Source organism: Tasmannia lanceolata, unplaced genomic scaffold (genome assembly GCF_043159265.1).
Source record: "Tasmannia lanceolata isolate RefF3 unplaced genomic scaffold, GAP_Taslan_0.1 ptg000044l, whole genome shotgun sequence".
Lineage (NCBI taxonomy): Eukaryota > Viridiplantae > Streptophyta > Magnoliopsida > Canellales > Winteraceae > Tasmannia > Tasmannia lanceolata.
In genome coordinates this window covers 20478076-20493552 of record NW_027518721.1, presented here as the reverse complement: position 1 = coordinate 20493552, position 15477 = coordinate 20478076, and the positions used below count along the sequence as shown (strand labels likewise).

Here is a 15477-nt window from a genome sequence, read left to right as displayed (position 1 = left end):
ATAAAAGAAGAGGGCTGCCAGGCTTATCATTTGAAAGCACCAACTCCCACTCTCATGACATGTAGCGGCCATGGTTTTAAATTTCAGAATTCAGTCAAACACCAGAACCCAAATTGCCAATACCGGAAATGGGGATTTCGGCTGAAAATTTGAGAAATTCAACCCAAATTTTTTTTTTTTTTAAAGTGAAAAGAGTTCCTAAGCTCGAGCTCAGATAAGCTTAACTGAACTCGAGCTCAAAAACACATGTGGGCCCACATTTGTAAGGTGATCCAAAGCATTCATTTGAAAGGCTCTATCATAGATAGAGTGTCCACAAAAAATCAGAACCAAAATCATTTGAAAGGCTCTATCATAGATAGAGTGTCCACAAAAAATCAGTTCCTTTGGTTCGTCCTAACCCCTTCAAAAGTGGAGGGAAAACTGTCTATTTTACCCTCCACTTTTGGAGGGGTCAGGATGATCCTATGGATTTGATTTTTTGTACACACCACATCTATGGAAGGCCCTTCCAAATGAATGCTTTGGATCAACCCAAAACTTTGGGCCCATATGAGTTTTTGACGCTCGAGCTCAGATAAGCTATCTGAGCTTGAGCTCAGGAACTCTTTTCTATTTTTTTAATTATATACTCATTTCCCTAAAATTAGGTATTTAATAAAATATCATTTTTTAAGGGAAGTGATATATCCGCCTCTTTGGATTACCTGGGACACCACCCAACAGCAGTGTATCAATGACTGGAGAGGGTCTTATGTACCTCACGGCAGAAGGATTTGATGGGCATGATTGCCACGTACACTGCTTGTGGGTGTACCTAGTAATCAAAAGGGGCAGATATATCACTTCCCTTTTTTACTTGTGTACCCAATTTCGGCCGAAATTTTGGTTTTGGTGCGGGCCTAAACGCATAATTTAAAAGCATGGTGGCTGCTTTATATTTCAAACCACCAACTTCCACCTCATCACACGTAGCTCTCATCACTAACCCCTGTATTTAAACCCCTCCATCCTTCCCAAACAAACACTACTCTCTCTCTCTCTCTCTCTCTACTTTTTCCAGTTATTTCTTCTATGTCTGATGATTCATTAAAAAACCCAACTCATTTCAATCATGTTGGGTGCATCTGATCACGGGGTGCCTTTTATAATTTTAGAGAATAATGGGGATTATTGCATTGCTTCTCTATTATGGCAAAACCGATGGAATGAAAGTCCACCGCTTTTTTCTAAGATTATAAAAGGCAACCCCCTGTTCTTCATGGCTTCTCACCTCTATACACCATCGCCATCATTTGGTACCCTAGAGGATTCACGGTCCGATAAGCTTCCAGGTATAGGATGAAGTGCTGAAAAATAAAAATACGTGAGATTTTGAAATGAAATGCAAAAATTTTATAGTATAAACGGGATCCCATTTTAGAAGTGTTTTCTTGTTGCCTTTATTTTCCTACTACAGGACCACTCCAACCCAACACTTGTTGCAAGATTCGCATACCCCAAGCTTTTCTTGTAACCAAACACCATTTCTCTTTGTTTTTATCATTTGTTCACACGTCTTCTTACTCACCCGATCGATCTCACCACTTGCACCAAAGTCTGTCGGCATATACTTCTTGGCACACGTTGGCATGAATTCATGCTCAGTGTTACCGGGGTCGTTTCCCTCTATTGACCCGCAATTTGGATCGCACAACCCGAAACATGGTTCCTTTGTGATCTGGGTAGCAACTCCAAACACGGTTCATTTGCGATCTGGATCACTAAAAATAACGATCCGTAAGAATGAAAGAGAGATGCGCGCCAACATACGCTGAGAGAGACATCAACAATGGCTTTTCAATCTAACTATTCAGTTCACAATTTACACGCAGATATCATGCTTCATCTATTGTCTTATGCTCTTGAAATTTTGCTATTTCCCTTGTTGTTCAAGCTCACCGAACTTTTTGGTTGATTATAATTTCGTATTCGTTCCTTAATTCACTTCATTTGACAATTTTTACTAGTTTCCAATCCCATTATGCCTGTTATTTTGGTTTTCTTAGAATTGATTTTAAGTCCAAATCTCACACACATACACACCAACTAAGCCTACCCTCATCGTACCAGGTACCTTGCTACCATTGTAGTCTATACGCGTTCTCATATCGTGTACCAGAACGAACCGCGTTCCATGTAACATTTGTCATGCTCGATGAATTTAATGCCTCTCACACAATGGTACTTATCCCTTTATCTACCACATCCACATATGAATATAATTGGGCGCAAGTGGTTTTTCATACAAAACAATTATGATGGTTCCATCCAATAGATAAAGGCTTTTCGGTTGCTAACCATCTATTTTTGGGGCATAACTTTGATGAAACTTTTAGCCCCATAGTTCAGTCCCCTACAATTCGAATAATACAATTGTGGCCTCTTCGCCAACTTGACATGGGTAATGCCTTCTTACATGGAACCTTTGATACATATGTATACAAAACAACCTGCTGGTTTCATTGACCTCGCCAAGCCCAACTTTGTATTCAGTCCATAAATATCTTTACAGACTAAAGCAGGCCTATGGGCTTGGTATAGTTGCTTCAAAGATGTGTTTCTTGAGCTTATAAGTTAGGTTAACAGTGCCTACAACATATAATCTCTCTTCTATTTGCACTCCCCAACTGGATTAGATCTTTTTATTGGTATATGACGTTAACATAATTATTATGGGTGGTTTCCGTGGGTAACCCTCAAACTCATTATATCACTCTCCTTTCCATTTGATCTAAAGGATCTTGTTTCTCTTAATTCCTTTTTTCGAAATGGAAGTTATCTCACTCACCGAAAATTCGCTCTTGATCTCTTAGATTGCATTTCTATGACTGGTGCGAAATCAGTTGGAACTCCAGCCGCTAGTGGGTCCAAATTATCCAAACCTAATGGGTCCAACATATAATCGGATGTAATCCAAACATTGTATTGGAAGGTTTTCCAAAGGGTTTTTTTTCCTCATACTCGGTAAGCAGAAGAGAGGGTTGCTCTGGGTTGCATAGATTGCTTAAGACAGAGGTTTTATCGGACCGGTGTGATTTAACATTGAACTATTTTGGTTCTAAATAATGGATTGTGCATTGCCTTGTCCATGAAGTAGCCCATTATGGTTAACCACGTAATTCTTGTTTTCTTGTGGCCGTTTGTATTGCTTCCCTTTGGTCGTTATCTTTTGTTGGTATATAGATCTTGTTTGTGTAAGATTTTAGATTTTTTCGTGTGTTCGCCGGTGATAGATTGGCGGCTACATTGTGATAGAGGCGCAAGAAAACAAGTAAGCTTGAATCCCCATGAAATGTGAAAACCAATGTGGAAATGATCAAATCGTTGGTCCACGTTCGTCGTTCGGCTAGTACTGAACCATATCATTTAGCTAGGGATGGGATGAATCGAACTTCTTCCTCGTTAATTTGATATTTTCTTTTCTGGATTTGCTAGGGACCATCGCAAAAGCCATTTCACGGACCGGTTGTTGCATGAGAGAACAGCCACCTCAGAATAATTAAATAAATAAGACAAAATCTGTTGAAAAGTGAGCCTATGTAGCTGCTCTCTCATGCAACACCGGCTCCTGGAAATTCTTCCTAGGATGGTTCCTAGTGTTGTACTCATCTCTTGTCTGCCTTGTTCTTGGGATTTGCATTTTCTATCTCACCCTTTCAAAAAAAAAAAAAAAGACCAAATCGTTGGGTCAAAGGCCAATAAATGAAGAAGAGTTTGATACAGGAGAAAGGAGGGGTGTACATATCAAAACAACATGGACACAAAGAGAAAATGGTTCATACACATATGTGTAGAGAGTTCTCTACACACTAGCTTAAAATACAGTGGGGGCCCACATTGTTTGGGTGATCCAAGCCATCCATTTTAAAGGCCCTCACATAGATAGTGTGTCTACAAAAAATCAGATCCATAGGATCATCCCGACCCTATGATTTGTGGAGGTAAAATAGATATCTTGAAACCTTCACAAATTAGTCCATTTTTTGTCTCCACAGTTCTAATGGTTAGGATGATCCTATGGATCTGATTTTTTGTGGACACCCTATCTATGTGAGGGCCTTAAAAGTGAATGGTTTGGATCATCCAAATAATGTGGCCCCCACTGTATTTTAAGCTAGTGTGTAGATAATGTATCTACACATATGTGTAGGAACCGTTTTCTCGGACACAAAAAGGAAGACCAGATGAAATAAGCTTTTTCAGATGATAAAATGACTGCATCGGCGGTCACATAACAACGCGCATTTTAGCGAAACCCTGTAAAAGATGGTAATTAACAATGCTAGTGATATTCGCACTACATTTTTTTGATAATGGCACGAACTCACCTTGTCTTTTTATTTAATTAGCTACCAAATGTTTTGGTAATGGGAAATCATAGTTAAATGAAAAAAGACAACGTCAGTTTACCCCATTATCAAAAAAATGCAGTGCAAATATCAGTTGTCTTCAAAGAAACCCATATTCCCTTCATTTCCTTTCAGTCTTCAGCAACAGAAATACAAAAAGAAAACCTATCACTCTCATTGTTCTTCTCCTCCACACGTGTGGGAGATGACATAGGCGTGTAAAGTGGAGGAGAAGAACAAGGATTCACAAACGAAATCTCTTTCTCAAAATCATTAAAACTCTCATTTTGAGATTTCTCCTCTTCAGATTCCAAATCTTCTATCCCCTCTTCGATCGTGAACAAAACCCTAGATGGCCCACCCAAACCCTCCCATTTCATCCGATCTCGCAACACACACTGGCCGGAGTCCGGGAATATGACCGGAGCTCCGGTGGGATCGACTTGGGACTGGGTCTTCCAGCAGAAGAAGTAGAGTGGCTCCTTAGATGGGTTATTGTACGGTTCGCCGGAAATTTCCTCGGTTCCGGTGTTTTCTCGCCGGAATTTTCTCCGGAGAAGGTAGCAGAGTCCGGCGATGAGAGCGACGGTGAAGATGGAGAAAACAAAAGTGAGTCCGATTACGAGTTTGCTGAAACCGGTCATGGCTTTCAAAATTCAAAATTCTCTTCTCAAAACATACAGAGAAAGAAGAAACAGAGAGAGAGAGAGAGATAACAAGAAGAGTAATTCCTCTTTTTTTGTTGTATTAGTATGGTTGTTGTATTAGTCTTCCACAGTTCAGGTTACAAGAGTGCGAATTTATAAGCTCCGTTTAAGTAAGTAAACTGAACTGATTTTTGGGAAAAATACCCTTAGACCCGCTGTGGCTTATGACACATTCAACTTAACTCCGAAAGTTAAAAAAGTTACAAGTAGATCCTGTGGTATCAAAACGCCACAAGTACACCCCCTCTGTCAAAGATAACCTGACGGAAAGACTAAAACTAACCATGGTTAATATTTTGATGACAGAAATACCCTCATTTGCAGAGGGATTACGGTTACACCATTTCTCACCGCCTTCGACGCCACCACAGCCGTCGCGTCTCAGGCAACCGCCGTCACCTCCACTGCATACACTCGAACCTCACCCCATGGCTACATCAAACCAACATTTCAAGAAAAAAAACTTTGATAAAAAAAAAAAAAAAAGCCCTAAAACAGTAGGGTTTTTATTCAAATCATTATAATGATGTGAATGAAGACAAATAAAACTCCTAAATGGAAAGTTTATGTTGATAAATCAGCAAGGATTTGAATCAAACCCCAATTTTTAGTTGTCAACTATGAAAACCCTAATTTTCAGTTAGGGAAGATGAGGGCATTTTGGTATTTTCCCCCACGCCATCCCCTCCGTCCAATTAAAAAAATCCAATGAAACCACATGAGGTCTACTTGTCACTTTTAAACTTTTCGGGTTAAGTTGAATGTGTAGAAACCTATGTTCATTTTTCCCTTGATTTTTTTTTTCCAACGGTAGTTTTGGTAATAAGTAGAGCACATGAAAGATACGATTGCACCAACACCGATAGCTTCAATAAATGCATACCACATTGTGTACTTATGATAAGGGCCCACTGAAGAGACTATTTGAAAAGTGAATGTTATGCGGTGGGCCAAAAGAGTAGGCCTCCTCACTAGGGGTGGCAATGGTTCGGTTTCGGTTCGGTTCGACCCCCAAACCGAACCGAACCGAAAATTGAATCGGTTTAGTTTTACCAAACCAAAACCGAACCAAAACTAAATTTTCGGTTCGGTTTCGGTTCGGTTCCGCCAATTTTGCCACCCCTTACTCATAATAATTGGAAATATTTGGTTTCGGTTCGGTTTGATCCCCAAACCGAACCAAACCGAAATTTGAATCGGTTTGGTTTAGGCTCGGTTCAGGTTCGCTTCGGCCAATATTGCCACCCCTACTACTCACACGTCCAAGGCAAATGCTTGCAACAAATAAGATGCCTTGATCCATTTCATCATGTCTTGGCACATACGAGGCAACCGTAAAACAGTAGAGGAAAGAGACGCAATAAAACTTTTACAGGAAGGATATAGAAATCAAAGGAGACAAAGTTAGCAATGGGATACTGAGTCCAAGACCTTTTATCTTTCCGAACAGCAATAGGAACACTTACAGAAATATGGTCAACTGCCGGATCATCAGACACAGATGTAGATTGATTGACAGAGTGAGTAAAATCTTTACTTTTCCTCTTGTATAAACTTGTAGTGGCTGCTTATGAACAATACTATGTTTTGAGTAATCATCTGAAGTAGCAATAGTCTCAGATATAGGAACCATGGTAGGTAACAGGGGTGGTGAAAAAATAGAATCAAGTTAGAAAGTTAGAAAGTTGAGTTTTGGTTGGAGTTAAAGTCTAAGTTCAATTTAGGAATAGAAATCTTATATATGGATGTATGTATGACTTGGGAGGGGAATTTTTAATTTTGAATGTTGAAATATAGTTTTCTTTCAAAAAAAAGAAAAAGAAAGTAGTTTGAGTTTATTTTGCTGCTCGAACAGGTATCCTTCTGCACTTATGCTTCTTTCTTCATTTTTTTTACACTATTTTTCTGAAATATAAAGCTATGAGCTCTGGGCACAGCAGATTGTAACCAATTACAATTTGTAGGGAGTAGTGCTGTGAATTTTTGTTAAGTGTTGTCATAATTGCCTTGGATGGTGAATTACTCTCTCAGCATTGAGTTTTATCCTATAAAATTCAATGTACGGACACAAAGAGAAAACGGTTCATACACATATGTGTAGAGAGTTCCCTACACACTAGCTTAAAATACAGTGGGGGCCCACATTGTTTGGGTGATCCAAGCCATCCATTTTAAAGGCCCTCACATAGATAGTGTGTCTACAAAAAATCAGATCCATAGGATCATCCCAACCCTATGATTTGTGGAGGTAAAATGATGTCTTTAAACCTTCACAAATTAGTCCATTTTTTGTCTCCACAGTTCGAATGGTTAGGATGATCCTATGGATCTGATTTTTGTGGACACCCAATCTATGTGAGGGCCTTAAAAATGAATGGTTTGGATTACCCAAATATTATGGCCCCTACTGTATTTTAAGCTAGCGATAATGTATCTACACATATGTGTAGGAACCGTTTTCTCGGACACAAAAAGGAAGACCAGACGAAATAAGCTTTTTCAGATAATAAAATGACTGCATCGGCGGTCACATAACAACGTCTCAGGCAACCGCCGTCACCTCCACTACATACACTCGAACCTCACCCCATGGCTACATCAAACCAACATTTCAAGAAAAAAAACTTTGATAAAAATAAAAAAATAAAAGCCCTAAAACATTACGGTTTTTATTCAAATCATTATAATGATGTGAATGAAGACAAATAAAACTCCTAAATGGAAGGTTTATATTGATAAATCAGCAAGGATTTGAATCAAACCCCAATTTTTAGTTGTCAAGTATGAAAACCCTAATTTTCAGTTAGGGAAGATGAGGGCATTTTGGTATTTTCCCCCACGCCGTCCCCTCCGTCCAATTAAAAAAATCCAATGAAACCACATGAGGTCTACTTGTCACTTTTAAAACTTTTGGGGTTAAGTTGAATGTGTAGAAACCTATGTTCATTTTTCCCAAGATTTTTTTTCCAACGGTAGTTTTGGTAATAAGTAGAGCACATGAAAGGTACGATTGCACCAACACCGATAGCTTCAATAAATGCATACCACATTGTGTACTTACGATAAGGGCCCACTGAAGAGACTATTTGAAAAGTGAATGTTATGAGGTGGGCCAAAAGAGTAGGCCTCCTCACTAGGGGTGGCAATGGTTCGGTTTCGGTTCGGTATGACCCCCAACCGAATCGAACCGAAATTTGAATCGGTTTAGTTTTACCAAACCAAAACCGAACCAAAACTAAATTTTCGGTTCGGTTTCGGTTCGGTTCCGCCAATTTTGCCACCCCTTACTCATAATAATTGGAAATATTCGGTTTCGGTTCGGTTTGATCCCCAAACCGAACCAAACCGAAATTTGAATCGGTTTGGTTTAGGCTCGGTTCCGGTTCGGTTCGGCCAATTTTGCCACCCCTACTCCTCACACGTCCAAGGCAAATGCTTGCAACAAATAAGATGCCTTGATCCATTTCATCATGTCTTGGCACATACGAGGCAACCGTAAAACAGTAGAGGAAAGAGACGCAATAAAACTTTTACAGGAAGGATATAGAAATCAAAGGAGACAAAGTTAGCAATGGGATACTGAGTCCAAGACCTTTTATCTTTCCGAACAGCAATAGGAACACTTACAGAAATATGGTCAACTGCCGGATCATCAGACACAGATGTAGATTGATTGACAGAGTGAGTAAAATCTTTACTTTTCCTCTTGTATAAACTTGTAGTGGCTGCTTATGAACAATACTATGTTTTGAGTAGTCATCTGAAGTAGCAATAGTCTCAGATATAGGAACCATGGTAGGTAACAGAGGTGGTGAAAAAATAGAATCAAGTTAGAAAGTTAGAAAGTTGAGTTTTGGTTGGAGTTAAAGTCTAAGTTCAATTTAGGAATAGAAATCTTATATATGGATATATGTATGACTTGGGAGGGGAATTTTTAATTTTGAATGTTGAAATATAGTTTTCTTTAAAAAAAAAGAAAAAGAAAGTAGTTTGAGTTTATTTTGCTGCTCGAACAGGTATCCTTCTGCACTTATGCTTCTTTCTTCATTTTTTCTACACTATTTTTCTGAAAATATAAAGCTATGAGCTCTGGGCAGAGCAGATTGTAACCAATTACAATTTGTAGGGAGTAGTGCTGTGAATTTTTGTTAAGTGTTGTCATAATTGCCTTGGATGGTGAATTACTCTCTCAGCATTGAGTTTTATCCTATAAAATTCAATGTACGGACACAAGTTCTCCTAAACACTTGTTGTGACAAGAATCAAAGTCATACTTATCTCAAGGAAAGTAGCATACACTTGAAGAGGCATTTCTAAAATTACACTGAAAAAACCTCACAAATCATGTACGTGCAGTGCAAGTACCATGTAAAAAGCCTGTTAAGCATTGACTAACAGCTTGAACTGAAACCTGTGACCTTAAAAGTTCTTTTTTTCCCGATAATTGCTGGTCCTTGTTTTTCTTGCTGGTCTTTGTCGATAACAAGAAAATTATATACAAAGGTAGAACGAAGAGCAAACTAAAGGAGACAGAATCTCGTACACATTCTTCTTGGATATTACACATTAAACGCACATTATGGAAATTAAAGAAACCTTATACAGAGATGATTACTATTAACAATCTTGAACAGGGCTATCACCCAACCAAAAGACATCACCCTTGGGGATCCCACAAACTGCTCAAACATTTGCTTCCACATCACCCTATGAATTGCATATATGATATATGTCTAAGCTATTCCCTTCGTAAATATATATACAAGGAAAGCTCAAAAAAATATGTTGGATCAATCAGTGACGTGGTTAATTCTTGCATTTTAATAGTCGGTTCCTATTATACCGTTTCAGATTTCAAAATTCCACAATTTATTAAATAGAGGAGCTGAATTTAGAAGTTTGTACATATTCAAAAGAATGTACTGATGAATGATCATCTCTCAGGTCTTTAGTGAATCCAAAATTGTGGAATACACCATACAAGAAAATGCATTCGCACCAGGGAAAGGAGAGGTCAGAATGCTCTTTTCAAGTCTCTGAGAAATTATTTCACTATCTATATATGATTGTTGTGGCTGTCCAAATACAAGTCTGTTGACATCCATTTTAGTCCAGATACTAATTGACAACAAGCAACATTACAAGTTTTTGGGAAAAGACATGGATATCACATCACTTATCCGGCTACGCATTGAGGAAGGAAAGGTCATTCGCCATGAAGATTGGTATATATTACTGTTCTTGTATGCAATATAGTTCAATTTCATGACCTTCAAAAACTTATATGTGATAAATTAGTTTGGTATATATTACTATTCTTGTTTGCATTATAGTTCAACATCACCTTCAAAAACTTACACGTGATAAATTAGTTTGTTGACATAAAGACACTAATATCCAACAGTTAGTTTTTTGCTTCACAGACTTTAAGTTGGGCCTCCCTTTATTTGCTTCTCTTTTACTCTCCTCTAAGGTTTGGTAATGTTTGGCCACGGTGTTTTCAATTGTAATTCATCTTGGTGATTCTTCATATCTGATATAATATTACTTTTAAGCCACTTAATTTAATAATCAGAAGTGGACCATTACTTAGGCCCTGTTTCTTAAGATTATGGCCACCAATTGTGACTGCCAAACCAATTATTGGACTCAAATTTAAACTTTATTTTGAGTCAATAATCGGTTTTGGCATTCACATCGGTTGTCATAATCTTAAATGAACAGGGCCTGTTCGTTTGAGATTATGAGAACCGATGGTGAACCCCCAAACGGAATATTGGGCTCAAAATTAATGTAATTTGAGTCAAATAATCGGTTTGGGGGCTCACCATCGGTTGTCATAATCTCAAATGAACAAAGCCTTAAAAGACATTAGTGTGGGTTGTGGATGGTCCTGGATTAGAGAGCTTGAGAAGATGTAGAGAGATATCAGTCTATCTGCTATGCTTCATGTAAAGGCTAAATACATGGACTGACTAGCACTTATGCTACGTTTGGCTCGGAGAGTAGTGGAATAGGAAGTCAAAGGGAAAATTGTGTAATAGTGTTCGGTTGCACGGCAAATACTCGGAGAGTAGGAGAAAAAGTAGGGGGTGTTATTACCAATATAGGGAGAAAGGAGAGAGATAGAGAGAGAGCGTCATTCCCTAGAAAATTCAACCATAATTCTTTGCTTTTGGAAGAAGGGGACAAGAAAGAGAGAAGCAATTATTACATGAGAGAAATCCAAGGGAATCAATGGGAGTCCAATGCATTTTGGCAACCAAAAGTGGAATGGCATGCCAATTCCGAACCAAATTCCGACGGCTGCCGAGCTTTTGTGCAACCAAACGAAGCACTAAGTTTAGAAACTTGAAAGTGAACTTGGTTTCAATGAGGGATTGACTCCAAGTTGACTCGAAATATGGTACTGTACTCTACCAATATGTGTGGGGAAGGGGAAGTATTTTAGTCATTTTTTTCTATTTCATTTAAAGTTGATTTTTAGAGAAGGAGGCTCATTATATCTTGCAATTTTAAAAGGGGAAAAGAGCTTCAAGTCATGGGGGAGAGTTGGAGTTCTTATTTTGGTGTTTTAGGGAAACCTCTAGAAGTTTAGGGTTTTGTTTGAAAGTTCTCTCTCTTGGATTAAGTTAGGAACTTTCTAGAGTTTCTTTTTAGTCCTATATGTGTAGGCCTCAGGGTCATCCTTGGTATTATGAATTAAAAGAAGCTTTGCTTTGAAACTTTGTGGAGGATTTCTCTTCAATGAGTTTTTGGTGTGATGCTCTAATTCAATGTAAGATGTGATGCCATTGGATCCAAGGTATGATGCCCTGGAACATCTATCTTTATATTTTTCTTCTATCTTGAGGTAATATCTACATCTTTCTCTACTTATTGCCAGGAACTGGAAATCTCATATGAAATTGTATTTCTAACAGTCATCAGTTCCTGTGATATATTGATTTAGACTCAAAACATGATAAGTAATCAAGTGATCTAATCAGATCATGGATCCCATGGCTGAATTGATTAATTAATTTAATTTTAACCATCACATATTTTGAACTTTGATTTAGTTGATTTTGAAATTTAAAGTTCCTGTGGATGTTAGTGTTTTACAGTTATCATTACCATCAGATTTATATAATAGGGTGATCTCAACATCCAAGGGTCATATTCGATTTATTTCAACTTTATTTGATAAGATCAACTCTAATAAAAGATTTCTAGAAATGTAGAATGGTTTGATATGAGCTGTTTTTTTAAAAAGTAGCATAAACCCCAATTTGACCATATTTTGAACATAAACCCTAATTTGACCATATCAATTTTTGGCTGTTCTCTATTAGTTCTACATCATTTTATTGGTATCAGAGCAACAAGAAGTAGTATTGGATACCATTCGAAAAAAAAAAAAAACTAGTAGTGGATATATTATTCATCTTGAACTGGACTTCCTTACCTATCGGTTCTGCGTCCCTTGATCAAGTTTATCTGACTTTGCGGGTTCTTCCAAGTACTGGATTTATTATTTCACTACTAGACCAAACAGAAGGCTATTTCATGTGACATCAGACTATCTGGCTTCCATTTTCCTTTTGGAATCTGACGGTATACTGAAACTCTGTCCCAATATCATGATCATTTGTTTGAATGACTTACTGGAAGTGCCAAAGTGGGTGCGAGTAAAGTGTTGTTTGTTATTTACCTTCAAGGTATTGATATTTGTAGTACAAGCATGGACCCCATATGCATTGATCCTCAAATACCTTGGCTGATGTGCTGGCCAAGGAGGGCGTTGATCGGGACACGGTCCTCATCATGGAGCACGATCATCTGTAGTTTGCCGGCCTTATTTCTTGTTTTTCTGGTGTATTTTGGGTTGTTTTGGGTCACGGATGTCTTGGGGACGACTTGACCCCCTTGTACTGATTTTTTATTTCTATGAATATATTCTGTTACCTCCTCAAAAAAAAAAAAAAACATGGACCCCTCCTCCCCAAGGGATACTTAAATTGAATATTGATGGATCGAGTATGGGGAACCTGGGTCCCTCAGGCATTGTAGGGCTCCTTAGAAACGAAGAAGGGATCATGGTTTGGGCATTCAGTGGCCCAATTGGGGTGGCAGACTCAAACGAGGCTGAAGGTCGAGCCATTTATCATGGTATCAGATTGCTTCAAAATCAAGATTTGGACAGGGTATAGATAGAAGGGGACTCTCTAAATGTTATTAGGTGGGTTCGAGTTTCCCATACGGCTCCATGGACATTCGTGGATTTATTTTGACGAAATTAAGGATAGAATTGGATCCTCTTCGATATTCTTTATTCACATAAGGCAGTCTAACTAATGGAGAGGCTGACAAACTTGCTAGAGAGGGTGCTCATAGGGGGTAGGTGGAGTTCTTTGACTAACTCCCGCCCTAGCTATTTTTCACTTGCTTTTTGTTTCTTTTCTGGGCTAACATGGCATCTCTTTCCTTGTATTTGATGGGACTTTCTCGGTCTCTCTCTTTTCTAATAAATTTTCCATACAATTTGAAAAAAAACGGTAATGACATTTGTACATGGATGAGAACAGACTCCATCATTTGGTTAGAACTAAGCAAACCATATCTTAGTTTCTTGGAAGTAGCTTTCATTTCTTGTATGCATTCAATATACATACCATTATGAGATGAGATACTTACCTTCAATTTTGTCTGTTATATTTCCCACTCCCCATCTGCATTCTATAACAAAAATGAATCTTTCATTCAGAGAGGAGATTGTATGAGGTGTGTGTGTGTGTGTGGGGGGGGGGGGGGGGGGGGGGGCGGGGGGTTTGATAATACTCACAGTTAAAACGTGAAGATAGATGTGGTACCCTGTACTTCCCCTCAAATAGTACGGAAAAGGACTTTGGTTTTTTTTTAGTTAGTTACAAAGATGGGATTTCTTTCACTTCGTTGTCCAAGAGCATTTCAACTTAATTTGGCAGATAGTAATGCAGATTCTTTCTAAAATATGTGCATGCAGGTGGGATAGGAAGCCTCTGTGGAATAGAGAGACAGTCAATTTTCCCTTGATAGGCCGATTGGCGGAAATTTCGCGAAGGGGTTCGATGTTTGCAACTCATGCCATGATGAGGTTTGGAAAGGATCCGACCCCATAATCATTTTCCTAATCAAATGCAAACCATGCTTATAAATTACTTTTTAGACCTTTCAATTAAGTTCATTTCATAGATAGCTTCATCAGAAAATTGTGTATGATATGACGAAAGAACGGCTGATGAAGCTGAAATGCATTGGCATATGTATGTAATGAACGTGAAGAGTGGGACCTGCTCATTCTAGACCGCCGGATTAGAACCCTCCGGCCGATCTTTTCCGTTCTTTTTAATTATATATGTCTTTTATATTTTTCTAATAATCCTTTATTTTTACTTATATATTCATTTCATTGACATTTTTCTAATTGGTATGCTGGCATTCAACACAAGAGCTCAATGGTCTGAGTGCTTCCAGTTGAGCTAGGGGCTAAGGCCCATTGCAGTTCCCTTTTTGTTTTGAAAAATGCTAAACCTTGCACTGCTTGTGCTTGGGTTTCTAAGGCACCAGGGCACATTGACACAACACACATGTGGAAATTAGAGTCGTTGATCTACTTATACTTCGGCAAATAGATGATCCGAACGCTTAATTAGAGTCGTTGATCTACTGTCTCCACAACAAATAGATGATCCTAACACTTGATTCAGTGGTACCTTCATGTTTGGTCTGCGATGTCAATGTTTTGAAGAACCAGATTTTATATGCTGTGCAAGGATCCAATGGGGTGCCCTAGTGGCTGCTTTTGGGGATTTTGTTTGGGATTGTGAGAGCCAATGTGAGTTCAAACTTGATTATTAGACTCGATTAAACATGAATTTGAGTCCAATTACTAGTTTTGGACTTGCGATTGGGCCTTATTGAAGATAAAACTGAGGCCCTGTTTGTTTTGGATTTTGAGAACCGATTGCAAGTTCAAAACTGATTATTGGACTCAAATTCAATGATCAGTTTTGGACTCAAAATAACAAAATAAACATGGCCTTAGTGTTGACTGAAATTTTTTATACCTCAAATATAATTGGAAAACATGGATAATTGAAAAAAATATTTTTGTCTAATTAAATATGTTATATAAATTTAAATGTCTCAATAGCTATTAAACACCAATCGATTATGTTTAATAAATCGTACCTAACCTAAGCAATCGTTTATGTTTAATAAATCTATGCATTTAAATTCCACCATAGCTATTGAATATATATCTCAGGTAGCCAATGGTTTATGTTTAATAAATTTATGTTTTCATTGGTATCACAGCTTTTTGGGAGTGGTAATAAGCAGCTGTTTAAATAATAAAA

General features: G+C 38.1%; 1 protein-coding gene across 1 annotated transcript; it reads left to right on the top strand.

Annotated features, from left to right (window-relative positions):
* Positions 1-4407: 4407 nt before the first annotated feature.
* LOC143863239 (uncharacterized) lies at positions 4408-14498 on the top strand. The gene is made up of 4 exons (XM_077373909.1): positions 4408-5000; positions 10043-10111; positions 10214-10323; positions 14103-14498. The coding sequence occupies exons 1-4, from the start codon at positions 4968-4970 to the stop codon at positions 14236-14238; spliced, it is 348 nt and encodes a 115-aa protein (XP_077230024.1). The 5' UTR covers positions 4408-4967; the 3' UTR covers positions 14239-14498.
* Positions 14499-15477: the final 979 nt, after the last annotated feature.

Excerpts from the sequence above, each read along its gene's own strand:
- LOC143863239 (XM_077373909.1), top strand. The coding sequence starts at position 4,968 with ATGAGAGCGACGGTGAAGATGGAGAAAACAAAA. Across the intron at positions 5,001-10,042 it reads TGAAGATGGAGAAAACAAAA|GTCTTTAGTGAATCCAAAAT; the intron begins GTGAGTCCGATT and ends ATCATCTCTCAG. Across the intron at positions 10,112-10,213 it reads TCGCACCAGGGAAAGGAGAG|ATACTAATTGACAACAAGCA; the intron begins GTCAGAATGCTC and ends ATTTTAGTCCAG.